Source organism: Macaca fascicularis, chromosome 18, assembly GCF_037993035.2.
Source record: "Macaca fascicularis isolate 582-1 chromosome 18, T2T-MFA8v1.1".
Taxonomy (NCBI): Eukaryota; Metazoa; Chordata; class Mammalia; order Primates; family Cercopithecidae; genus Macaca; species Macaca fascicularis.
In genome coordinates this window covers 23,359,751-23,387,102 of record NC_088392.1, presented here as the reverse complement: position 1 = coordinate 23,387,102, position 27,352 = coordinate 23,359,751, and the positions used below count along the sequence as shown (strand labels likewise).

The window sequence follows — 27,352 nt, the reverse complement described above, 5'->3', positions numbered from 1 at the left end:
GTGAAGGGAACACCCAGGATGGTAATGAGAGATCTCAAGATGACAGCTGCGTTCCTAGAGGGCAACTCGTTCAAATTAAAGCAGGCAAAGGCTCCAGAAGACGGGAAGAAGTAACTGATAGACAACCCAATATATGCGAACATCTTTTGTGATTGAATTATTAAAGGAAAAAAATAAGACAAATTTATTATAGGGAAAATAAAAAGTTGGGCAGAAAGAGAAAAGCAATTATTGTGAACTACGCACCCAACCAAAATTATAATTGAACTAAGTTGGAAATATGACGACATGGTTTGAATGTTTGTCCCCTCCACATCTCATGTTGAAATGCAATCTCCAGTGTTGGAGGGGGCGCCTGGTGGGAGGTGGTGGTCATGGGGACGGATCCCTCATAAATGGCTTGGTGCTCCTCATGAAGTGATATGTAAGTTCTTGCACTGAGTTCACAGCAGATCTGGTTGCTTAAGAGTGTGGCACCTCCCCTATCTCTTGCTCCCTCTCATCATGTGACATGCTGGCTCCCCCTTGGCCTTCTGCCATGATTGGAAGTTTCCTGAGGCCTCACCAGAAGCAGATGGCAACACCATGCTTCCTGTACAGTCTGCAGAACGGCAAGCCAAAATAAACCACTTTTCTTTGTAAATTACCCAGCTGCAGGTTATTTCTTTATAGCAACCCCAAAACAGCCTAATACAGTTGGGGAGATGAAAAGGGTGAACACGAATGGTGGGGATAGGAAAAGGAAGAAATGAAATAGTCGTATGCCAGAGAAGGGCAATAAATAACGCCTAAAACTGAAAAATCAATGAAGTAATATAAGTCTGTTATTTAGCAATATGGAGGTAAATACTGAAAAAAAGCTAAAACTTTTGAACACCATTTCTGTAAGTTGGGGTACTAAGACAAGTTATATCCAATCAAACTTGACTTTGACTCTAGAAACTAGTCTTTGTCCCACATACCAAGTTTATCAATCTCTTCAAAGATGTTCCTCACCTGATCATCACGTTGGTTACGATCCATAAGGTAGAAGGAAACTGAATCATTAACCAGCAATTTCCAAATACTAGAAATTGCAGTATTTGTATATCATGACATCCCTTCTTTTTTCCCAGAAGGGCTGGATGAAATATACTGATTCTATGGCAGTTCAAAATTCAAGCTTTAAAGTTTCTCAGCCCTGCTTCAGTGTTCCCATTTCAACTACAGAGATTAATATGAAATCAAGAGAGAACCTACAGCAATAATAAGAGAGGCTTAAGGTTGAGTTTAGGAGTAGGAGGAAGTTACCTGGCGACTGTCCACCTCACTGTGCAACAACCTCCCCTGGGGAGCTTTTAAAAAATACCCTGGTCCCATTTCTGAAATTCACATTCAACTGGTCTGGGGTAAGGCCCAAACACCATTATTTTTGAGGTCCCCAAATGACCCCAATGTTCTGCCGAGATTGCTTCTTCACAGAGTTGAACTACTCTACGTATTAAGGACATTTTTAGGAACTGTTACGAGGCAGCAAGATGGCAGGGACTGAACAGCAAGGTGGGAAACTGGGTCACTTGAAATGGCTGAAGGACATTTAAGAGGGCAAGCTGATACTTAAGCAATTGAATTAGCCTCCTGATTTGTCTCCAAAACTGAGCAGGTCACACAAGTGCCAAAGGTGAAGGGGGCTTTTGGTATAAAAAACAGGGAGTTTCAGGGAGAAAGTCATGAGATGGGGAGTCCTGAGAGGGTAGGGTTGTCTGTGAGCTGTCCAAGGAAGCGGGATGGCATCTGTGACACCTGGATTAGGGTAGTAACTACACAACGAAGGAGTGAAGTCCACACCTGTGAGGTTTGCTGCTCACCGTGCTCAGTCTCTCGGCCTGAGGTCACGACCTTAACTCCCTTATCCATACCTTATCCTGGCTCTCCTTTAATATTTTAAAACTCTCGACCTGTTTACACCATTAAAATTTAGGCTGAGCCTAACCTCTTCACTTAAATTCTGATAAAATGAATTGCCTAGTTCAATCTATAGCTCATTCACATTCTTCCAAGCATTTTTTATTTAAAGATGCAGGCCGAATAGATTATAAATGCCTCATTTCTTCCTTTTCTTTTCTTTTTTTTTTTTTTTTGAGACAGAGTCTTGCTCTGTCGCCCAGGCTGGAGTGCAACGGTGCGATCTTGGCTCTCTGCAAGCTCTGCCTCCTGAGTTCAAGCAATTCACCCACCTCAGTCTCCTGGGTAACTGGGATTACAGGCACCCACCATCATGCCTGGCTAATTTTTGTATTTTTGTAGAGATAGGGTTTTACCATGTTGCCCAGGCTGGTCTTGAACTCCTGACCTCAGGTGATCCACCCGCCTTGGTCTCCCAAAGTGGTGGGATTACAGGTGTGAGCCACCACGCCCAGCCTAAATGCCTCATTTTGACCTGTCATTTCACTTAATTGCAAAACAGGATAAAATCTAATGTCTCCAAAAGTAACACAAAAATGATTACAAAAAAGATGTAACCATGACCCACATATCTAATTTAAAAAAATCATTCCTTCTCATCACCATGTAACATTAGCAATACCTAAATTTAGTAGTACTTAATTTCACATATATACATCAAAAAAAGATAAAATAATTGCAAAAGCATGAACTAATGTGACAGAGATGTTTAGCTTCAAGAAAATTATGCCAGCAAAGAGTTTTTACGGATGTTCATTTATTGACTGCTGGGAATACAGCCTATTGAGAATACATGACATGCATTTGGTGGAGAAATCAACTAAATCTGAAATGAAGCCATTCAGTAAGCCTGCTGTGAGTTAATAAGGTAGCACAGATTAGATCTAAGGACATGGTGGGGGCAACTCAAACAGCTACCAACAATTGTTATTAAGATTCCAGCTACAAATTCTTTTGGAACTTACTCTTAATTACTCAGGAATTACCAGGAAAGAGGGAACATCAGTCTGCCTCTTTACCTTAAACTAATGCTAAGAGGGATATTGTGAATCACTAAAGAACTCTCCCCAAAATTATGCTCTTACTTAAAATCCTTTAAGGCAATTCTGTTTTTACAAATTCTTCCATATCAATTTGTATGCCTCAGAATTATAAGCAGCTATGCAGACTTAGAAAAGATTAATAACTGATACAAAAGACTATCATTTGATTCTAGTGTCTGCTGCTGAATTATACTGTGTTCTAATATGAGCAGATTTTTATACCATATTGCCAATTTCTTCCCCCAAGATTTTTGCTTTAACTCATTAATGCAATAAAATAAATCAAAGAATTCCAGGTACACTTAAAAGCACAGATAGATTAAGTTACCGGAATATCTTACACCATAATCTAAAATTGTTGAATTATATATACATATAACTTGAATAAAATGAATAACTTGAATAAAGTGAATAAAATGCTGGAATGTATCCCTAACTACAGTTTCATGCCAGGTATTTCCCCCAAACTTCATAATGGATATTTTTTCTTACGATGATAACCTTAACTCGATGTTCAGGTGATCTGAGGTACTTTTTATGGTAGTAGAAAGAAACACAGACAGAGAAAACCCCAATGAAACAGAAAAACGAAGATTCTGGCTTTTTGTTTTCTTTTTTAAAAAGCCTGTTCCTTTCACAACCTTTCCTCCACACTTCTGGAGAAATTGGTTATGGCGTGCAGCGCTGGACAAATCGAGGGTATAAGCACACGTCTCGGATGTGATACCTATTCAGAATCCATGTTAAGAATCGTTCCAAGCCCAAGCCATATCCTCCATGTGGACACGTGCCATATTTTCTCTGTTTAAAAAAAAAGAAAGAAAGAAAGAAAGAGGAGTAAATACTTAGTTAAAAATTTCATCTGAGGTAGTTAAGATTTTCCACCATGAAAGGAGTTAGCTCACTGTGGTTAAGAATTCATCTACGGCCAGATTCAGTGGTTTGTGCCTGTAATCTCAGCACTTAATCTCTGTGCCTTCATGAACCATGTGTAACGAAATAATTTGGTATGAAAAATCAACCAGGGAATAAGTACCACCCTGGAAAAAAGAAATTCTTAAAAATTTTTAAAATAAGTCAATGTCTCTTTATGAGAGGAAAATGAAGAAGGGTACTAGATACTGGTAGGATCAATTTTTTAAAACTCAGTTGCAATCAACAAGCCAGGCGTTAAACAGGTTTTCCAATGAAATCAACATATAACTTGGCCAAGACAAAGCTGGCAATATTCACACACCACATTATTATAACCTGGAAGCTGAACACATACAGCTCATTCAAATACCAAAGTACTACCCTGAATTCTCCCCTTTAAAAAATTTCAATATATACAGAATTATTACAATGAAAAAAATTTTGAGTGCTTAAAAAATTGGTTTTACCTGATCTGTATACCAGTAATAGGGAGCAGGGTCAATCCCTTCCCTTTTATAACCTGCCAGTATTTCTTCAGCATCGCTGGTACGCATTGAGCCTCCCACAATCTCACCAACATTGGGCATCAACACGTCGACCTTTAAATGTAAGTGAAAGAAGATACACAATTACTCTCAAGCGATCAGACACAGGATTGCTCTAGAGTTCAAATGAAAATTACGATTAAGCTCCAAGGGCTAAAGGAGGCACTATGATTACGTAATATTCAAATATTTACATTTCTCTAATTTAACCAAGCATGTTAACCTCAATCAGGGGAGGGGGAAAAACCCAACGTCTTTAACTATTGTCATTCTAGATAGAGAATGATATATTTGCCATGAGCTGTATCTGATTCCAGATGACAGTCCCCATCCCCTTAGAAAGCAAAATTATGTATCCTGGCTAACACGGTGAAACCCCGTCTCTACTAAAAAATACAAAAAACTAGCCGGGCGAGGTGGCGGGCGCCTGCAGTCCCAGCTACTCGGGAGGCTGAGGCAGGAGAATGGCGTGAACCCGGGAGGCGGAGCTTGCAGTGAGCTGAGATCCGGCCACTGCACTCCAGCCTGGGCGACAGAGCGAGACTCCGTCTAAAAAAAAAAAAAAAAAGAAAGCAAAATTATGAATACTCTTTGAAACAGAAACTGACAGATTCAGTAAGACAGGAATCCTCAGGACATCGCTGCATGTAGAAGGACTTGATCTCCACGGGAAATCGACACAGCAAGATTGGTTCATTAATGGTGTCTGTCATCAGTCTCTCAGGAGCTTCTGGGATATCCTGAGGTTAAACAAGACTTCATTAACATTTACAACTTAGATTGCAACAAGACAGAAGCAGCTCCTTCACCCTGTACCAGTCCTTCCTCCTATCAATTCAACAGAGTAGAGACACACCTACCCTTAACCCATACACATTTGTGTAAAGAATAATTTCTTTCAAAAAGAAATAAACATATTCTTAAAACTCAGTTATTTAATGAAGTGTAAAAGATCTGTCTCCCTTGACAGCATATCTCAAGCACTATGCTGCTTGACGAAGGAAAATCAAAAAAACAAAAACAAAAGCCAGCCTCAAGCTGTAACTAGACACAGCTCAGTATTTTTCTCAGTGGCCTGTTTTGTCTAGCTCTGAAGCAAATGAGGTCCACTTAGTCCCATAAGGCATACGGTAATCATGAATGCTCTAGAACATCATTGATCTACACACAGAGTATATTACTAATGACACTAATCTTTAAACTCTCTGTTATCTGCCCTTCTTTCCTGTTGTAATTAATCAGTTATGCCTTCAATGACAGAAAGGCACAATCATGAGACAAATAACCAATGTCAAACTGGTAAGGGTAAGCACACCTGGAATAGTTAGCCAAACAATGTTAGATGATGACTCAAGCTCATTAGTTTCTCTCTCAAAACATCCTTCCGTACCACACATAAAGTTAACACATAAGTTAAAACTGAAAAGTCTTGTCCCAGTAAAAACGGATTGAGAGAACTGGAGAAGACTCATAGATTTGTTTAATGAAGAAGTGAAATGGAGGTAGCAATCACCCAGCACACCTGTTTTCAAGCTCCGGGCCCTGGAGCCCTTGCGTCCTTGGAGACGCCGAGAGGCAACAGGAGATGAGCAGGAGAGCTCTAGTCTCTCAGCTTGCATCTGCATTACACAGCAGGGTTCTGCATAAGATTTAGTTAGGGGAAAACAGGTCTTATTTCATACCCCTCAAAAGCCTGAAGGCCATGTATCTACTCTAGTGTCCTCATGTGTGTGGAATAGCAATGTATAGTAAATGCTGACAGGCTCCCCTGCCATTGTCCTGGCTAGGCATTTTGCTCCTGTAGTCCCCACAATCTTACAAAATGGATGTTACTTCCAACGTAAAGATAAGGAACCTGAGAGGGGGTCACTGGTCTTCAGTTACACAGCACAAAAGAGGTGGGAGCTAAGCCCACCTGGGGGGCTTCTGACTCCACAGCTTGTGTTCCTTCCACTCAACTACACTATTTTACTAAGTATTAAGTACACTAAAAGTATTCAAGTTCTCAATACAAAATTTTGTCATTATACATCATAAACTGAATTCACAGGCTGGGCACAGTGTGGCTCACATCTACAATATCAACACTATACAGTGTGGCTCATGCCTATAATCTCAACACTATAATCTCAACACTCAGGAGGCTGAGGTGAGAGGATTGCTTGAGGCCAGGAGTTTGAGACCAGCCCAGTCAACAAAGCAATACCTCCATCTCTTTAAAAAAGAAAAAAAACTGAATTCACAGAAACAATAAGAGTGCTTTACATAGACCTAGTATATTGTTTCTATTAATTCCTTCTAAAACCCAAAAGTAGTAGCAGCTACACACATTTCAACTGTAAAACAATTAGATGTGCAAATATTATGTAAGTAATGGTTAAATGCATAGGAAAGAGGGCCTAGCATAGTGTTGAAAACTTGAACCGGACGCGGTGGCCCACGCCCGTGATCCCAACACTTTGGGAGGCCGGGGTAGGAGGATTGCTTGAGCCAAGGAGTTTGAGACCAGCCTGGGCCAACATAGGGAGATGCCATCTCTACAAATAATAAAAAATTAGCTGGGCGTGGTGGCTCACATCTGTAATCCCAGCACTTTTGGAGGCTGATGTAGGAGGATCACTTGAACTTTGGAGTTCAAGGTTGTAGCCAGCTATGATCGCACCCATGCATTCCAGCCTGGACGACAGATGGAGACGCTGTCCCAAAGAAAGAAAACTTGCAATCCAAGTGCATGCTGGGAGAGTGGTTCTCAGGCAAAACCGAAATGCTAAGTTTATCTGGGGCACTAGGCTACCTTTTCCAACACCTTCTCTCTTGGTTTTGCATTTTTAACCAATGGCTATCTTCTTTCTCATCTTCCACATTAAGGAGCTTTAAATCACTGTTTTGGGGGAGGTGATGAACCTCTTTTTAAAAGCAAAAGATACATTCTCCAGAAAAAAAATATACATATATATCTATATACCATCATTTTGCATGTGATTTCAAAGGCTTCACAACCTTCTAAAGCACTCCTGCCAGCCTAGAGAATAAGGAGAGTTTATAAGCTGTGGCCAAGGAAGAACAATGAAGGAAGAGGGAAGAGGCAAAGCAGGAGACGTGAAGGCAGCTTAGAAACTCACACTTGGCCAGGAGCGGTGGCTCACACTTATAATCCCAGCACTTTGGGAGGCTGAGGCGGGCGGATCATGAGGTCAAGAGATCGAGACCATCTCGGCCAACATGGTGAAACCCTGTCTCTACTAAAAATAATAAAATTAGCTGGGCGTGGTGGTATGCGCCTGTAGTCCCAGCTACTCGGGAGGCTGAGGCAGGAGAATTGCTTGAATCCAGGAGGCAGAGGCTGCAGTGAGCCGAGATCATGCCACTGCATTCTAGCCTGGGCAACAGAGTGAGACTCTGTCTCAAAACAAACAAACAAACAAAAAACAAAAAAAGAAACTCACTCACACTTACTGGACGCTACAGAACTGGCACTGTCCTAAGGCTGACTCTGTTAACTCAGTGAATCTGCAGGCAACCCCATGAAGCAGGTTCTGCTGTTACCATTTATTTGAGGACAGGCAGATGCCACCCACATTACTAGTTCATTAACCAGAAGAAGAGAACTGGAGCCCAATCCCACCTTGGAAACAATGAGAGAAAGGAATACATACTTCTCCAAATTCATAGAAAGTTCCATCTTCTTTCTTTATATCATGTTCTTTTAGCCAAATGATAGCATCTGAATAGTTCATCCGTTTGAAAGGCCGTTTGGGGGGCTGAAAGTTCTATAGAAGAAAGGAAAAATATAATGTGTATATACGTAAATGTAAACATTAACACTAAAATTTCCATTAAAAACTATTATTATAAAATATTATTATTATAAAATATTACTTCAGTTAGGGGTGGTGGCTTATGCCTGTAATCCCAGCATTTTGGGAAGCTGCGGTGGGCAGATCACTTGAGGTCAGGAGTTTGGGACTAGCCTGGCCAACACAGTAAAACCCCATCTCTACTAAAAATACAAAAATTAGCTGGGGGTAGTGGTAGGCTCCTGTAATCCCACCTACTCAGGAGGCTGAGGCAGGAGAATCGCTTGAACCTGGGAGACAGAGGTTGCAGTGAGCAGAGATCGCGCCACTGTACTCCAGCCTGGGTGACAGAGTGAGACTCCGTCTCAAAAAAAAAATACATATATACACACACACACACACACACACATATATATATAGAAAACGTCAGACTAGAAAACTATGTAGACATTCCTAAAATGGAAAACATGAGTCTCTTCTTACATAACTGAAAACATTATAAAATTATCGACAATGACTAACATCAAATTCTAGTCTTCAAAATAATTAGTCACTTATTTCAGCTCACCAAGCCATCAAATCTACAAAAACTGAGGATGACGACTTCATTGTCTTCCAAAAAAGGACTGTGACTTTTTCTTTCCATAAACACTGCACCTACCGGGTTGAGCTCATACACTATGCTCCCTGCAGGAGACTTCAATATTCGATCTACCACATCACAAACCAAGTCCTCCAACCGGTTCAGGAGGTCATCAAAGGTCAGGAAAGGACACTCAGCTTCCACGTGAGTGTACCTGAAGAACAAGACACTAGTTCAGAACTGCTTTTCTCCTGCACTGTTTTTTCCTCCAGCAAGGCTTAAATTTTAACATCGGGAAGCTGTCCATAAAATTCCAACAATGCTACCAATTCCCAGCTTTGCAAATTAGCTGTGGACTCCCCTCTTCTCCACTGAGTAGCAATTTCCTGTTTGTTCCTTCATATATAAAAGATCAAGTCAAAGTGAAAAAAGAGACCTTAGCTATGATCTAAGGTGGCAAAACTTTGTTACATGTTCTTCCCTTAACCACTTAATGTATCAGTTTTTTGTTTTTTTTTTAAACAGACATAATTTACCTACACTAAGATTTCTTCTCTAAAGATATTAACTAAAAAGAAATAAAAACAAAAAGGCAATTTCATACTCAGCCAGGTGCCTTCGTGTTCTGGACTGCTCTGCCCGGTATGACTGCGCAATACAAAAAACATCTCCCAGGGCTGGGAGGCAGGTCTCCAAGTACAACTGAGAGGATTGAGTCAAAAATGCCTCTTCTCCAAAATAGTTAAGCTTGAAGAGTGTGGCACCACCTTCTACTTGTGTTTGAACTAATGATGGAGGAGTAATCTGTTCAAATGCAAAGAAGGAGTAAATCAATGTCTATCGTGAGCACCACTATTCAAGTTTCAAAATGGCAAAAAATGTATTGTTTGCAAAAGCTGACGAACACATACTTACTTCATGGTACCCCCTATCAAAGAAGTGATCTCTAAAGCACCTGGTGATCATGGATCGCGCTTTTAGGATTTTGGACATGTTTTCTCCTCGGATCATCATGTGTCTGTTGTTGAGCTGGACGTCAACGTCGGACTCCTCATTGATCAGGTTGTCAGCTCCTCCAGCAGGGGCCAACCCAATTAGCTCCCAGAAGTCACAACTCAGCTCATGGCCACCTGGAGCCTGCATTTTTAAAAAGTGGGGTCCAGAGAAAGAAGGAAAAGGAAATAAAAAATTAACAGTATTGAGGATTTTAATTTATGTCAAAGTTTTGGTAAGCTGAGATTTTTAAGAACCTCATAATTCTCTTACTTTAGTTTTATATTGATATTTTTATGAATATTCTTTCTGGATACACACTCACATACACACAAATATCTTTTTTGAGATGGAGTCTCGCTCTGTCGCCCAGGTTGCAGTGCAGTGGCACAATCTTGGCTCACAGCAACCTCTGCCTCCTGGGTTCAAGTGATTCTCCTGCCTCAGCCTCCTGAGCAGATCCACCCACAGTGTGGATGGGCATCACCCAAACGGCTACCAGCCTCGCTAGAAAGAGCAGGAGGAAGAAGGTGGAAGTGCAGACCTGCCAGGTCTTCCGGCCTTCATCTTTCTCCCATGCTGGATGCTTCCTGTCATCGAACATCAGACTCCAAGTTCTCCAGCTTGTGGACTCTTGGACTTACACTAGTACTTTGCCAGGGGCTCTTGGGCCTTCGGCCACAGACTGAAGGCTGCCCTGTCCACTTCCCTACTTTTGAGGCTTTTGAACTTGGACTCAGCCACTACTGGCTTCCTTGCTCCATAGCTTGCAGATGGTCTATCGTGGGACTTCATCTTGTGATCTTCTGAGTGAATTCTCCTTAAAAACTCCCTTTCATATATACATCTATCCCACCAGCTCTGTCCCTCTGAAGAACCCTAATACATATGCCAAATGTACAAACCAAGACACTGGAAAACAAACCAATAAATAAACTATTCGTTCACCCAGTGCAAAACTCAATCCACTCACCTGCTTGCCCTTTGGGGTAAGATTTAGCATTCCATACACTGCAACACTGCTCTCTGTGGACAACAATACTCCATTGTAGCACTGACACTATAAAAAGGTCAAAGCTCAACTTTAGTTATTCACATTGATTTAAAAATTCTACCATATAGAAAATCAAAGGGATTATTTACAAACAAGTTATCTGATCAAATACTAGTAAAATAAAGAGTGAGATGGCCACATATTATTAATATTAAAATATAGCTATTTTTGTGGAAGACAGAGGTTTATCTATACATACACAAATACATGTAAATATAAACATATACATGTAAATACACACTTTACATACATATGAATAAACAACACTGACCCACATCACTTAAAAATATCTGGACAGTTTATTTATTTATAAAAATCTAGACTATTAAAGTAACATACAGGTTGGGCACAGTGGCTCATGCCTGTAATCCCAACACTTTGGGAGGCTGAGGTGGGAGGCTCACTGGAGCCCAGGAGTTCAAAACCAGCCTGGACAACAAAGGGAGAGAGAAATAAAAATTAGCTGGGTGTGGTGGTTCTTGCCTATAGTCCTAACTACTTGGGAGGCTGAGATGGGAGAATTGCTTGGTCCTGGGAAGTCGAGGCTGCAATGAGCCATGATGATGCCACTGCACTCTTTTTGAGAAACCCTGTGTCTCAAAACAACAAACAAACAAACAAAAACCATACAGAGCCCACCTACACTATAATCACTTCTTACTAAAGTCATTAGGAAAAAATTGATAGGGGACTCTGAAAGGAAGAAGTCAGGCTGCCAACACCTGAACCCACTAGTCATAAAAAAGACAACCAGCCAGGCATGGTGGCTCACACCTGTAATCACAGCACTTTGGGAGGCTGAGGCGGGTAGATCACCTGAGGTCAGGAGTTCAAGACCAGCCTGGCCAATATGGCAAAAACCTGTCTCTACTAAAAACAAAAAAAATAGCTGGGTGTAGTGGCATATGCCTGTAGTCCCAGCTACTCGGGAAGCTGAGGCAAGAGAATCACTTGAATCTGTGAGGCAGAGGTTGCACCAAGCTGAGATCACGCCACTGCACTCCAGCATAGGTGACAGAGCAAGAATCTGTCTCAAAAAAGAAAAAAAAAAAAAAAAACATAACCACACCTTACGTGCCTCTTGACGTGATGCAACTAAAAGAACGTAGCTTTGCCCAAGTAGTTGTGCCAAAAAACTGAACCTAATCAGACTTAACCTGCAACTTCCAATTTATAAAAAATACAGAGACTAGAAGAACATGCTAAAGAACACCACAAGGATGCAAACAACCAAATCCAGAATGTGAGAAGTTCCACAGGACAATCCACCAGGGTTTTCCCAACAAATCTGTATCAGTGGGTGGGTGAGAGCAGAAAAGAGCATGCAAAGGGAGCAGCAGAGTTATAAAGAAAATGTCAAAGTCATATTACTAAATGCAGCATGTTAATCTTGTTAGAATGCTCATTCCAATCAACCAACTATAAAAAGGCAGTATGAACTGGTAAGAATCTGGATATTAGATCATATTTAGTAGTTGTATTAATTTGGTGGAGGGTGTGATAATAGTAGGTGACTATATTATCTGTCCTTCTTTCTTTTTTTTTTTTTTTTTGAGACAAGGTTTCACTCTATTGCCTAGGCTGGAGGGTGGTGGCATCGTCTTGGCTCACTGCAACCTCTGCCTCCCTGGCTCAAGCCATCCTCCCACCTCAGCCTCCTGAGTAGCTGAGACTACAGATATGCACCACCACACCTGACTAATTTTTGTATCTTTTGTAGAGACAGGATTTCACCATGCTGCCAGGCTGGTCTCAAATTCCTGGGTTCAAGCAATCTGCCCACTTCAGCCTCCCGAAGTGTTGAGATTACAGGTGTGAGCCACCATGTCCAGCCACATTATTTTTCTTAGAGATGCATAAGCATGTGTATTTAAATGATATGATGTCTGAGAGGCAATATCTTACCAGGATTAGCCATATACTGGTAGTTACAGAAGCTGGGTGATGAGCATTTGAGGATTTTTTTATATGGTTCTATTTTTTAATGTGCTGGAAATTTTCCATAAAAGTTTTCTTCCCCTAGCCTTATTAAGGTATAATAAACAAATAAAAATTGCATGTTTATAGTATACAATGTGATGTTTTGATTTATTGACATTCATTGTCAACAAAATAAAAATTTTAAATAAATGTATAGATTCTAGAATTCCCAGAACAATAGAGGAATCTACTGAAAACATCTAATTTTCAGGCATAAGTAAGAGAAAATATTTACCAACTCATCCGCCAAGACACACTGAAGATAACCTGTACCATCTCGCAACACCAGAAACATTAAATTCTTTCCTAAAAATGAGAAATAATAATTTAGGCAGACTGTTCTCAAAGCACCAAATTATATATATATATATAAAAATAATTTTAAAGATAGGGTCTCACTTTGTCACTCAGGCTAGAGTGCAGCGGCACAATCACAGCTCACAGCAGCCTCCTGGGCTCCAGCAAACCTCTCACCTTATCCTCCCAGATAGCTGGCGACTACAGGCACATGCCACCACACCTGGCTAATTATTTTGTAGTGACAGAGGTCTCACTGTGTTGCCCAGACTGGTCTCAAACTCCTGGGCTCAAGCAGTCCTCCTACCTCAGGCTCCCAAAGTGCTGAGATTACAGGTATGAGCCATTGCACCCAGCCATGACTTAATCTTATCTAAAGGAAACTCCAAGGTTAAACACTGAAGTTCAGACCTCCCACATGGCTCCCTACCCGTGAAGTAACCACTGGTAATACTACTACTCAGTGTTTGTAAAATATTTTATTTTCAGTGTTTTAGACTTTCAAATCCTACATGATCCCCAAGATCCATACAACCAGGGGAAAGCAAGACAGAAGGCAACATGAGTTAAGGCATTACGCCTTATCCACCCTTGAATCCCCTGCAATGTCTGGTGTAGTACTGTGCACTCAGTGGGTGATGCATAAATGTTCTTGAACAAAATCACTTTTTCTTATTTATGTCTCAAAGGTCCATTACTGAAATCTACTTAAAACATTTCATTTGTATTTTTTGTCCCCTCCTGACCACTTTTTTTTTCAGAGGGAGTTTCGCTTTTGTTGCCCAGGCTGGAGTACAATGGCATGATCTCAGCTCACTGCAACCTCCGCCTCCCAGGTTCAACTGCTTCTCCTGCCTCAGCCTCTCGAGTAGCTGGGATTACAGGTGCCCACAACCACACCCGGCTAATTTTTGTATTTTTAGTAGAGACAAGGTTTCACCATGTTGGCCAGGCTGGTTTTGAGCTCCTGACCTCAGGCAATCCACCCACCTTGGCCTCCCAAAGTAGTGGGATTATAGGCGTGAGTCACCGCACCTGGCCCATCCCACCTTTTTTTTTTTTTTTTTTTTTTTTTTTGAGACGGAGTCTCGCTCTGTCGCCCAGGCTGGAGTGCAGTGGCCGGATCTCAGCTCACTTCAAGCTCTGCCTCCCAGGTTTACGCCATTCTCCTGCCTCAGCCTCCCGAGTAGCTGGGACTACAGGCGCCCGCCACCTCGCCCAGCTAGTTTTTTTTGTATTTTTAGTAGAGACGGGGTTTCACCGTGTTAGCCAGGATGGTCTCGATCTCCTGACCTCGTGATCCGCCCATCTCGGCCTCCCAAAGTGCTGGGATTACAGGCTTGAGCCACCATGCCCGGCCCCATCCCACTTTTTAATGAAAGATTTGCTAATCCCTCATAATAAATAGTAAAAGTAATAATGTTTATATATTATAATAATAAAAAGGGAAAGAGGAAACAAAATGTCAGAGCCAAGCGAGAATGCAAATACACTGTTAATAAGAGTCAAAACTATGGCCAAGTTTCAGACTCAGATGTAAACTTCCTATGGTAACACCCCTTGGTTTTTGCTAAATAATTAAAACTGGTCTCAAACTCCTGACCTCAGGTGATCTGCCCACCTCAGCCTCCCAAAGTGCTGGGATTACAGGCTTGAGCCACCACGCCCAGCCAGATTTCCAGTAGTTCTTATTGCTGATGAATTTTTCTATTATTTCCTTAGTGATGGAGCTGGGGTTTTTTGGTTACATTCACCAGCCCCTTCCTCTACTCATCTCCTTTCTCGCTCTGTTGCTCAGGCTGGAGTGCAGCGGTGCAGTTTCTGCTCACTGCAACCTCTGCCTCCTGGGCTCAAGCGATCCTCCCAGTTTGACAAATACTTGACAAATATTTACTGGACATGTCTTCATCACTGTAATTGCTAACTGTTAAAATAGCATTTAAAAATTTTTATACTTTCAATAGTCATTTTAAACAAGAACAAATTTAAGATATAAATCACTCTATCCTTTAAAGCCAGGTGAGGTGCTATGTGCCTGTAAGCGCAGCTGCTCAGGCTGAGGCAGCAGGATGGCTGGGGGGAGTTCTAGCCAGCATACCAAAAAAAAAAAAAAAAGAGGGCCGGGCATAAGCGCTCATACCTGTAATTTCAGCACTTTGGGAGGCCAAGACGATGGATCACATGAGGCCAGGAGTTCCAGACAAGACTGGCCAACATGGTGAAACACTGTCTCTACTAAAATTACAAAAATCAGCCAGGTGTGGTGGCAGGTAACCTGTAATCTCAGCTACTCAGGAGGCTGAGGCAGGAGAATTGTTTGAACCTGAGAGGCGGACGTTGCAGTGAGCCAAGATAGCACAACTGCACTCCAGCCTGTGCAACAAAGTGAGACTGTGTCTCAAAAAAAAAAAGGCAGAAAAAAAACCCTGCAAATCTGTGTTTTTCTTCATCTAAGACCAGAGATATTTAAAAATTAGAAAGAAGGAAAAGCTTTGCCATTTACCTTGCCTACGCAGCCTGTGGACCCAGCCAAACACCTTTACTCTTTGGCCTCTATATCCTTCTAATGCACTAATCTTCACCTGTCAAATTGAAATAAATAACATTTGTTCAATAATGTCATTTATACACACCAACTTTTTCACTAATATTAGACAGACGGTAGTAAAGTGTTAAAAATCACAAATGGTTCAAAACTGGAGACAGCCCCTCTACTGCAGGTCAGAACCAAACACATTTCACTGTACTGGAGTGGTTTAAAACAAAAAAACACTTCAAGTCTTCTTTCTTAGGGTAAAACTGGTAATGAGAAACACCCAGAAGAATTTCAGGTATTGCTAGATGAAATTAATTAATAAATGAATTCATTTGTCATAAGTGGAGCACTTGCGTCCCACAATAGCAACAATCCCAGTCCACACGGAGCCTTTTCGTGACCCCACAGTTCTTCGATACCTTCCAGAACCTGGTATCTAAAAAGGCTAACTTTTGTTTGGGGGATGAAGGAGAAAGGAGATGAGTAGAGGAAGGGGCTGGTGAATGTAGCCAAAAAACCCCAGCTCCATCAATAAGAAAATAATAGAAAAATTCATCAGCAGTAAGAACTACTGGAAATCTGGCTGGGCGTGGTGGCTCAAGCCTGTAATCCCAGCACTTTGGGAGGCTGAGGTGGGCAGATCACCTGAGGTCAGCAGTTTGAGACCAGTCTGGCCAACATGGTGAAACCCCATCTCTACTAAAAATATAAAAATTAGTCAGGCATGGTGGCGGGCACCTGTAATCCCAGCTACCTAGGAGTCTGAGACAGGACGATCACTTGAATCTGGGAGGTGGAGGTTGCAGTGAGCTGACATCTCCCCACTGCACTCTAGCCCGGGTGACAACAGCGAAACTCTGTCTCATAAATAAATAAATAAATAATAAAATAAAGTAAGAACTACTGGAAATCAAACCATTTTCATTCATAGTCCAGCAATCTATTTGGGTTCCAGAAAGAACAGAAGGAAGAAGAGTGAATCTAATTTCACAATTCACAAACTTTTACTCTATTTAAATAAACATGAAACTCATGGATTTCAACCTCTTCGTTTTATAAGCAAACCGACACTAGAGAGGGTTAAATCACTTGACCAACATCATGAAGCGCAGTCAGGCGTGGGTCCCCCATCTGCTGGCATTCAATTGGGACAGAATTCATTCAACATGCATTTACTTGACTGTGTAATAAAATGAATCCCTAAAGAACTAGCCTCATAACTCTAAAACATTATTTTTCTATGTCCCTTCTGAAAGGAAAGTAGGCCAGGCATGGTGGCTCATGCCTGAATTCCCAGCACTTTGGGAGGCTGAGGTGAGAGGATCCCTTGAGCCCAGGAGTTTGAAACCAGCCTGGGCAATATGGGAGCCTGTTTCTACAAAAATTAAAAATAAATAAAAGTTAGCCAGGTGTGGTGGTGCATGCCTGTGGTCCCCGCTACTTGGGAGGCTCGCTTGAGCCCAGGAGGCAGAGGTTGTAGTAAGCAGAAACTGCACCACTGTACTCCAGCCTGAGCAACAGACCGAGATTCTGTCTCAAAATAAATAAATTAAAATTTAAAATTAAGAAATAAAAAATAAAAGGAAAGTAAAAACAAAATGTAAAGGAACAAACCACATGGCATGCCCCTCACACACAGAAATAATGATCTGATGTAGCCAAGTCCACGGTATTTGAAAAGATAAACAAACTTACACATTTTGGCTCTGGGAGAGCTGGATCGTTTTTAATGGTAATCTTCTTTGCTTCTTCCAGGTTCTTTTCTCTTCGTAAACTATCTTCTGCCTAATTTTAAAGATGAAGCAGTTGGTTAACATTGTTTCCAGAGTTCTAACTTTAACAACGTTCACTGTGGCAAGTTCAGGACTCACCTCTTTCTTTTCCCGGGATTCACTCTTCATTTGTTCCCTATGCCACATCTTTTTAATGTTCTTCAACTGTGATTTAGAAATAACATTCCACCTCTCATTTTCTTTTTGTGAATCTACGTAAATGGTAGGAAATGGTTCTTTTCCTACTGTCATCAAAGCCTTGGGTAGGGAGGAGGAAAAAAGACAGTTCTTGAACATCGTACAACACTTAAAATCAAAATAACACCTCAAGTATAAGGCAACTTGAACAATCTAAGCATAAAGACCCCAACAACCAAAAGCTGATGTCGGCGGAGTGACTGGTTGAACATTTAAGCAGCACACTGGTTGGCTGGGCATGGTGGCTCACGCCTGTAATCCCAGCACTTTGGGAGGCCGAGGTGGGTGAGGTCAGGAGATTGACCCCATCCTGGCTAACATGGTGAAACCCCGTCTCTACTAAAAAAAATATACAAAATTAGCTGGGTGTGGTGGTAGGCACCTGTAGTCTCAGCTACTCAGGAGGCTGAGGCAGGAGAATGGTGTGAACCCAGGAGGCAGAGCTTGCAGTGAGCCGAGATCGCGCCACTGCGCTCCAGCCTGGGCAACAAAGCAAGACTCCATCTCAAGAAAAGAAAAAACAAAAGCAGCACACTGGCTAAAGCTCAAGCTCTGAGGTCCTCTCACAAACAATTCCAGCAAGTTCGGGCATACACTATACAGTTCTCCAGGACAAGCAGACTACAAGCAACAGATCTTAAGTGGCTGTAGCAACCAGCACAGATATACAGACAACAGAAGAGACACCTGACAGCAAAAGCCAACTGCAGGTGACATCTAAAACGTAGTCCTCTGTGAGAAATCAGAGAAGTGTCAGACATTTTTGAAACTTTCAACAAAACAATGGTTAAGAACACAAAAAGGGGCTGGGTGCGGTGGCTCACGCCTGTAATCCCAGCACTTTGGGAGGCCGAGGCAGGAGGATCACAAGATCAGGAGATCGAGACCATCCTGGCTAGCACAGTGAAACCCCGTCTCTACTAAAAATACAAAAAATTAGCCAGGCGTGGTGGCAGGCGCCTGTAGTCCCAGCACTTTGGGAGGCCGAGGCAGGAGGATCACAAGATCAGGAGATTGAGACCATCCTGGCCAACACAGTGAAACCCCGTCTCTACTAAAAATACAAAAAATTAGCCAGGCGTGGTGGCGGGCGCCTGTAGTCCCAGCTACTTGGGAGGCTGAGGCAGGAGAATGGCGTGAGGTGAAGCTTGCAGTGAGCCGAGATCGCACCACTGCACTCCAGCCTGGGCGACAGAGTGAGACTCCGTCTCAAAGAAAAAAAAAAAAAAAAAAAACCCCAAAAAGCTAAACTCATTTAATCTGAAAAATTCCCACACTGTAGAATACCTCTTTGCAACAATGGAACATATCAGGCATTGCTGTGTTACATATCATTTGATAGTTTATCGTTTGTGGTTTTTAAAACACAGTTGAAAGTATATAAAAGATGAATACTTTAAAGCCTCAAATAATCTTTCGAAATCTCTTCCAAGTTATTAAACCAAACAAGAAATGCAATGAATTACTCTCTTGTTGCAAGATCTGCAGCCTGTAAAAACGGACTTTTTCTCAGTTCTATGACTGCTGCAGAGAAAGAGGGAATCTGGATCTTTTGAAAACATTCAAGGGCTGGGTGTGGTGGCTCACGCCTGTAATCCTAGCACTTTGGGAGGTTGAGGTGGGCGGATCATGAGGTCAGGAGTTCGAGACCAGCCTGGCCAATATGATGAAACTCCGTCTCTACTAAAAATACAAAAACTGGCCAGGCGTGATGGCACACGCCTGTGGTCCCAGTCACTCGGGTGGCTGAGGCAAAAGAATCTCTTGAACCTGGGAGGCAGAGGTTGCAGTGGACTGAGATTGCACCACTGCACTCCAGCCTGGGTGACAGTGCGAGACTCTTTCTCAAAAAAAGAAAAAAAAAAAAGAAAAAAAAAGAAAACATTCAATAGTCCATCCTTTTAACAACTAGACATTGTAAGAATACATGTAGGCCGGGCGCGGTGGCTCAAGCCTGTAATCCCAGCACTTTGGGAGGCCGAGACGGGCGGATCACGAGGTCGGGAGATCGAGACCATCCTGGCTAACATGGTGAAACCCCGTCTCTACTTAAAAATACAAAAAACTAGCCGGGCGAGGTGGCGGGCGCCTGTAGTCCCAGCTACTCGGGAGGCTGAGGCAGGAGAATGGCGTAAACCCGGGAGGCGGAGCTTGCAGTGAGCTGAGATCCGGCCACTGCACTCCAGCCTGGGCGGCAGAGCGAGACTCCGTCTCAAAAAAAAAAAAAAAAAAAAAAAAAAAAAAGAATACATGTAGGGGCTGGGCGCAGTGGCACACGCCTGTAATCCCAGCCTTTAGGAGGCAAGGTGAGTGGATCACCTGAGGTCAAGAGTTCAAGACCAGCCTGGCCAACATGGTGAAACACCATCTCTACTACAAATAATAATAATATTAAAAAAAAATTAGCCAGGCATGGTGGCGGGTGCCTGTAATCCCAGCTACTCAGGAGGCTGAGGCAGGGAGAACTGCTTGAATCCAGAAGGCAGAGGTTGCAGTGAGCCGAGATCATGCCACTGCACTCCAGCCTGGGCAAGAAGAACGAAAGTCTGTCTCAAAAAAAAAAAAGCCATTGATTAAAATGCAAAACCAGGAGAGAAGGTCCCATGAATACATCTAAGTCCTTCAGAATTCACTTACTACCCGACAGTCTGTACTGATCCCTCCTTTTGTATCACTGAAAGAAAGAGCCAAACTATCAGTTCCCAAATCAGAATGCTACGCTTTTGTTAAGAGTGACATTCTGCAAACGTTCATCTAAACAGTGTTGCTAGTTTTTGGGAGCTGCAAAATGAGGCAACCAACAATCCAGAAATTAAAGATTTCCCCTTAAGAGTGGTTAAAAAGTAAAACCCAGCCAGAAGTGGTGGCTCACACCTGTAGCCCCAGCACTTTGGGAGGCCAAGGCAGCAGGACTGCTTAAGCCCAGGAGTTTAAGACCAGCCTGGGCAACATTTGTAGACCTCATATCTACAAATAAGAAACAAATTAACTGGGTGTGGTAACATGCCCCTGTGGTCTGGGCTACTTGGAAGGCTGAGGTGGGAGGATCCCTTAAGCCCAGGGTTGAAGCTGCAGTGAGCCATGATGGTGCTACTGCAATCCAGCCTGGGCAACAAAGTAAGATCCTGTCTCAGAAAAAAAAAAAAAAAAATTAAAAACAAGTACCCATGTATGACACACCAAAGATATAACCATATGGTATGATCTACAAGAGGAGAGAGGAGAATGCTCCCAGGTTAGGAGGACTTGACAGTAACTATAAATGTTGTAACACAGTTAACAAAAGGGAGGCACAGAAAAAGGAGGGTCAAGGCACCGCTTTTCCTAACATACTTCAAGGAAGGAACTTTTTTGTTGTTGCTGTCCAGGGTGCAAAGCAGTGACACAATCACAGCTCACTGCAGCCTCAACCTCCTGGGCTGAAATAGTACCCTCATCTCAGTCTCCCGAGTAGCTGGGGCCACAGGTGCATACCACCATGCCTGGCTAATCTTTTTTTTTTTAAATTTTTGTAGTTGGCAGGGTGTGATGGCTCACTCCTATAATCCCAGCACTTTGGGAGCGTTAATATCCTATCTTTATTTTTTAAATTAAATTTATTTAAAAAGTTTTAAGAAGTTAAATTTTTTGTAGAGATGAGGGTCTTATCACGTTGCTCAGGCTGTTCTCAAACTTCTGGGCTCAAGCAATCCTCCAGTCTCAGCCTCCCAAAGTGCTGGGATTACAGACCTGAGGCACCAAAGCCCAGACCCAAGAAACTTTTAACCATCTTCCTTATGTGGCAGTTGTAGCCAATGGATTCTAGCATATGAGTTCACAGCTAAGTCCATGGTCTATTTTAAGAAGGTTGTCTTAGGCCACACTTTACCCTGATACAATCAACTACCTAACACCCACGTTGTGAGTCCAAGCCCCCCCCCCTTTTTTTTTTTTTTTTTACTTTTGAGACAGGGTCTCAGGCTAGAGTGCAGTGGCACAATCATGGCTCACTGCAACCTCCACCTTCCAGGCTAAAGCAATCCTCCCACCTCAGTCTCTGGAGTAGCTGGGACCACAGGCACGCACCACCATGCCACGCTAATTTTTATGTTTCTTTTAGAGACAGGATTTCACCAAGTTGCCCAAGCTGGTCTCAAACTCTTGGGCTGAAGCGATCCATCTACCCCAGCCTCCCAAACTGTTGAGATTATAGGCGTGAGCCACTGCACCTGGCCTGAGTCCAAGTTCTTGACAAACCTCTTTGAGAATGAGCTAAACTCATTCAAGGATTCTAGATCCTGAGAAATAATTGCACGTTAATAAATTGGCATTCTAGCTTCAAGCTCCAAGTCATGAGTCAGCTCCAAGAATCCATTCTTGGTGTGCTGGTATAAACCAGGTCTTGGAGTCAAATCTCAGGATCATACTCTGAATTGTGGTAAATTCACCAAAAGTCCTCTCAGGAGCCCCCTGGTCATGAGCTCACTGTGATTGAGGAAAGAACTTTTATCTTTACAAGAATTGAAAATCCAGCAATCTGACTCATTGCAGAGAAAGATTCCAAGAAGCAATGCCATGTGGTAAAAAAGAAGATACCTTTTTTTTAAAATGTTAAAGTAAGTTTAGACTTCCATCATCTAACAATCTTAAAGTCACATATCTGTCCGCATTCCTTACTTTCCCTTTTCTGAAAATTCTCTTTGGAACTCAGGGTTTGAAATTAAATTCTTGACAAGTCACATGATAATTGACATAAGTCATTAATAAATGCAGTCTCATTTTCCTAATGAGAAGAGACTCTACCTTTAGACCAGTTTTAAATGGTTTCTCCTTGGTTCCATCTCCCGTGGCATCGCTTCCCTCTCGGTCAGAGACGTACAGCTCTGTTGTTTGACAAAATGAGGGTAAGTTGTGGTCTGACCATTAACTATTAGTCACCTTACTACTTTATTCATTCCTTACCTTTGTAAACAGAACAAGCATCGATTAGTAAAAATTACTGAGGTCCATAAGAAATTAATATCCTAATTATTTCCCCACTCCATTTCAATAACATCCATCTCATTAAAAACATTAGTTAACAATCCAGGTTTTCAAAATGAACTCTGATCATTTCACTTTGTGATATTTATTCTATCCAACTGGGCACCCAAAAATAAAACAAGGGCTTTGAAGTTGGTCAGACATATGCTGGAATCTTCGATTTTGTACCTTAAAAGGAAGGGTGATTCTGGAGAATTTACTTAGCCTTTCTGAGCTTATTTCTTTATCTATAAAATAAGAAAAACAATCCCCATCTTGAAAGGCTGTACTGAAGATGAAATAAAATAACACATACAAATCAGATATCCCAGTGCCAGTTTTTGTAGAGATGGCAAATAAACACCAGCTCCCTCTGATCTTCAAAGGAAACAGAAGCTCTGAGGTTGGAAAATTTCAGGCCTCACAACTAGTAGGTCTGAACAGTGACATCCATACAGGTCTCTCTCTTTTTTTTTCTACTGCACAGTATGGTCTCCCCGGAAACCTCAATAAAAAAATGAGGCTGGGAGAAAACAACTGGAATCCTAAAGCCTCTTCCTGACGATCACTTTGAAGATCTGCGGGAGTAGGGGCTACCCTGTGTCTGAACCCCTCCCAGCGCCTGAGTCTCAGCGTAATCGGGATGTTTCTCAGCGGCGCAGGGGCAGGGCCCGGAGCCATCGCCATTGCAGCCCGGGAGAACGACGGACTCGGTGAAGCCCGGCCTGGCCCTTCAAGTCCCGGGCCCAGCGAGGGCCAGGACCCTCCCTTCCTCCCTGTAATCGGTCCCCAAACATTCGCGGGGCGCCCACTCTAGTACGCACTAAGGAAAGCGCCGGAACCCGGATGGAGCAGAGTTCCTGCCCCAGGCAGGGAACACCGCGCCACACGAGTCTCACCCACCTAGCACCATGCCTGCAGTGGCCCTGGTCACCTCCAAGGACATAGACTGCAATACCGCCAACGTCTTGCCACGCCGACGTGCACCAACGGCTTCCGCGACTCCGGCGTTGCATCAGAGAGCGCAGAGCAGAGACCGCCTGCGTGAATCAACCGACCGCCGCGGTTCCATTGGTTACGAGAGGCGGGCGAGCGGCGCCGGGGCCGCCATATTTGGTGAGGGCAGAGGCAACTTCCGGATCCGGAGACGCACCGCCCCACGCGTTTGCGCAGGTCGGAGTGCACAGCCTGGCCCGGGGCTGCTTGGCCCTGGAGACCGTGGCACAGCGTCACTTTTGCACTCTTCCTTCCCCACCTCCCCAGCTTTCCTTTCTGAACCTTTCAATTCTGTCCCAGCTGGAGGCGTGCGGGTCCTCTTGCAAACCAGACCAAAGGATGTCACCCCGATCCCCAGATGCTGGAGGCTGGTTGAGTTCATGTCACCAGCAAACACCATGCCAGCTGCGAGACTGGGTGCGCGGCGGTGGAGGGGACGCAGCGGGATGCGTTAACTTTCTCACCTCCGTGAACCAACGTCTCTCGGTGTTCAGGACAGGAACTATGGTGTATGTTCATTTAAAAATTACAAGGATTACTGTTAGGGAGTCCATAATAATGTGGTGGAAAAGAACAAAAGGGCTTCGGAATACAAACCTGGGTTCTGCCTTTTACTAACCGTGTGTCTTCAGATAAATTATCTAATCTGAATGAGCTTCATTCAGCGAGTTTGGGGACCGATTGCAGGGAGGGAGGGAGGGTCCTGGCCCTTGCTGGGCCCGGGACTTGAAGGGCCAGGCTGAGCTTCCCCGAATCCGTCGTTCCCCCAGGCTGCCATGGCGGTGGCTCCGGGCCCTGCCCCTGCCCCGCTGCGAAGCATCCCGATTGCGCGGAGACTCAGGCGCTGGGAGGGGTTTATCTGTGTCTTCAGATAAATTACCTAATCTGAATGAGGTTCAGTTTCTCTGTTTGTGAAAGATGATGTAAGTTCACTGCCCGGGCATGTAAGAGGTGCTAATAAAGGATCTGTCATCATTTTCAACTTTTTTTTTTTTGGTGGTTTTTTTTTTTTTTTTTTTTTTTTTGGAGACTGGGTCTTCTCTGTTGCTCAGGCTGGAGTGCAGTGGTGCTGTCATAGCTCACTGCAGCCTCGAACTCCTGGGCTCGAGCGAGCCTCCCACTTCAGCCTCCCAAGTAGCTGGGACTATAGGTGCACGCCACCATGCCTGGCTCGTTTATTTTTATTTTTATTTTTTATTTTTGTGGAGATGGAGGAGGGGAGGGGTCTCTCTGTGTTGCCCAGGCTGGTTTCCAACTTCTAGGATCAAGTGATCCTCCTGCCTCAGCATCCCAAAGTGCCCGGCCCTTCATTCTCTATTTAGTGGACTACCAGAGTTTGTCCCTGAAGCAAAAGAAAACCCTTTTTTTATGAAAGGTCCTCAAAAAAATAACTCCATATATAGGTTCAGGGCCTATCAAGAATATGAACCAGGTCCAGGCGCAGTGGCTCACACCTGTAATCAACCCCAGCACTTTGGGAGGCCAAGGTGGGTGGATCACTTGAGGTCAGGAGTTTCAGACCAGTCTGGCCAACGTGGTGAAACCCCGTGTCTACTGAAAATACAAAAATTAGCCAGGCGTGGTGGCACGCGCCAGTAATCCCAGTTACTCAGGAGGCTGAGACAAGACAATCACTTGAACTCGGGAGGCAGAGGTTGCAGTGAGCCGAGATCGTGCCACTGCACTCCAGTCTGGGTAACAGAGTGAGACTCCGTCTCAGAAAAAAAAAAAAAGTACCAAATACTATTCCTAAGGAATATTTCACCTAATTTTATGAACTTCTCTCTTTTCCTCTTTGCTGAATGTTTTCTGTTGGCTCATGAATTAGTATCAATTGCTGCAAAGCAAATTATCCCACACCTTAGCAGCTTAAAACCCCAAACATTTATTACCTTAGCAGTTTCTTTTGAGACAGTCTCAGTTCTGTCACCCAGGCTGGAGTGTACAGTGGTGCAATCTCAGCTCACTGCAACCTCCACCTACCAGATTCAAGAGATTCTCCTGTCTCAGCCTCCCGAGAAGCTGGGATTACAGGTGTGTACCACTACACCTGGCTAATTTTTGTATTTTGAGTAGACACGAGGTTTCACCATGTTGGCAGGGCTGGTCTCGAACTCCAGACCTCAAGTGATCTGTCCACCTCGGCCTCCCAAAATGCTCGGATTACAGGCCTGAGCCACCACGCCAGGCCCTACCTTGCACAGTGTCTGATGGTCAGGAATAAGGTAGTGGGTTAGCTGGAGATCCTGGCTCAGGTCTCTCATGAATCATGCTGAGGGCAGGGTCTGCAGTCATCTGAAGGCTTGGGTGGGTGGGATCTGCCTCCAGGCTCAGTCACAAGCTGTGGTCAGAAAACCTCAGTTCCTTGCCAGGTGGGCTCCCCGTAGAGCTGCTAATGACACAGCCGCTGACTTCACCTAAAGCAGGTGATCAGAGAGAGAGAGAATATTAGTTACCTTTGTTTTATAATAAATTACCCCAAAGCATCAAATGGCATTTGTTATCTCACATTTCTGTGGACTAGGAATCTGGGCACGGTTTAGCTGAGGACTCGGAGCTGAGTCTCTCCAAAGGCTACAGTCAGCTTAACTTGAGATTCTTAAGTCTCACCTGGGGTGGATCCCCTTCCACACGCACTCAGGTGGGTGTTGGCCAAAGGTCTCCCTCAATTCTTTCCACACAGGCCTCTTGCTTGGCTAAAGCCAGCAACCAAGATGGAATTTAGAACCTTTAGTTGCCTGATCTCACAAGGGATATATCCCAATACTTTTGCCATATTTGATTAATTAGGATCAAGTCACTTGGTCCAGCATACACTCGAAGGAAGGGTATTACACATGGGCATGGATGCCAGCAGGTGGGAGTCATGGGCCATGAAAAGCTCCCCACTGCAGTGACCAAAACTGAGGTTTCAGTGCCTTTTCTAACCTGGCTTGTTAGGTGAAATGTCATTGTCTCTGCCATATTCTACTGGTTACACAGACCAGCCCTGGAGGTGAATACCAGGGGTGCAGCTCACTGGGTACTATCTTAGAGGCTGCCCACCGTAGCCTGTCCAGATGAATTTCTCCACTTCATCCTGCTCTGCCCCAGAGGCTGACTCATGTGAACCACATTGATGGGCTCCCTCGTTCTCTGACTCCTGATCAGCTGCAGCCAATGGGGAACACTTGTGGAAGAACAGAAGTGGGATGTGAGGTTGGGGTCCTTATTCCCCTAGCTCCTCATTGCAGGCTGGCTGCATCCTCACTTGAGGGCTGCCGCTCCTGCCAGGTGGCACCAAGAGATTCATCTGAACTGCCCTTCATGAATTTAGTTTCATCTGAACATTAAAACTGAATTTACTGGCCGGGCATGGTGGCTCACATCTGTAGTCCCAGCACTTTGGGTGGCTGAGGCAGGCAGATCACTTGAGGCCAGGAGTTCAAGACCAGCCTGGGCAACATGGCAACATCCCGTCTCTATTAAAAATACAAAAATTAGCTGGGTGTGGTGGCATGCTCCTATAATCTAGCTACTCAGGAAGCTGAGGCAGGAGAGTTGCTTGAACCCGGGAGGTGGAAGTTCCAGTAAGCCAAGACCAGGCCACTGTATTCCAGCCTTGGTGACAAAGTGAAATTCTGTCTAAAAAACAAAAAAATAAAAATTGAATTTACACAGCAACATTCCGTTGTGAAATAAAAAGTGTATGTAGAACT

The 27,352-nt window shown here is 43.5% G+C and overlaps 1 protein-coding gene across 2 annotated transcripts; it reads right to left on the bottom strand.

Annotated features, from left to right (window-relative positions):
* Positions 1-2,684: 2,684 nt before the first annotated feature.
* NARS1 (asparaginyl-tRNA synthetase 1) lies at positions 2,685-23,682 on the bottom strand. Of its 2 annotated transcripts, XM_005586601.4 has the most exons (14): positions 23,562-23,682; positions 22,440-22,519; positions 17,559-17,717; positions 17,383-17,472; positions 15,655-15,733; positions 13,090-13,160; positions 10,794-10,880; positions 9,743-9,964; positions 9,432-9,631; positions 8,906-9,041; positions 8,104-8,217; positions 5,056-5,187; positions 4,370-4,501; positions 2,685-3,788 (listed from the first exon to the last, which is right to left on the bottom strand). In XM_005586601.4, exons 1-14 carry the CDS (start codon positions 23,602-23,604, stop codon positions 3,657-3,659), a joined length of 1,677 nt encoding a protein of 558 aa, XP_005586658.1. In that variant the 5' UTR covers positions 23,605-23,682; the 3' UTR covers positions 2,685-3,656. The 2 variants fall into 2 exon arrangements, with proteins under 2 accessions (XP_005586658.1, XP_045234217.1); XM_045378282.3 differs by lacking the exon at positions 22,440-22,519.
* Positions 23,683-27,352: the final 3,670 nt, after the last annotated feature.

Coding starts and splice junctions, on each gene's coding strand:
- NARS1 (XM_005586601.4), bottom strand. CDS start 23,604: ATGTCCTTGGAGGTGACCAGGGCCACTGCAGGCATGGTGCTAG. Junction 17,473..17,558: donor AATCCCGGGAAAAGAAAGAG/GTGAGTCCTGAA, acceptor CTTTAAAATTAG/GCAGAAGATAGTTTACGAAG. Junction 3,789..4,369: donor ATTACTGGTATACAGATCAG/GTAAAACCAATT, acceptor TTTTTTAAACAG/AGAAAATATGGCACGTGTCC.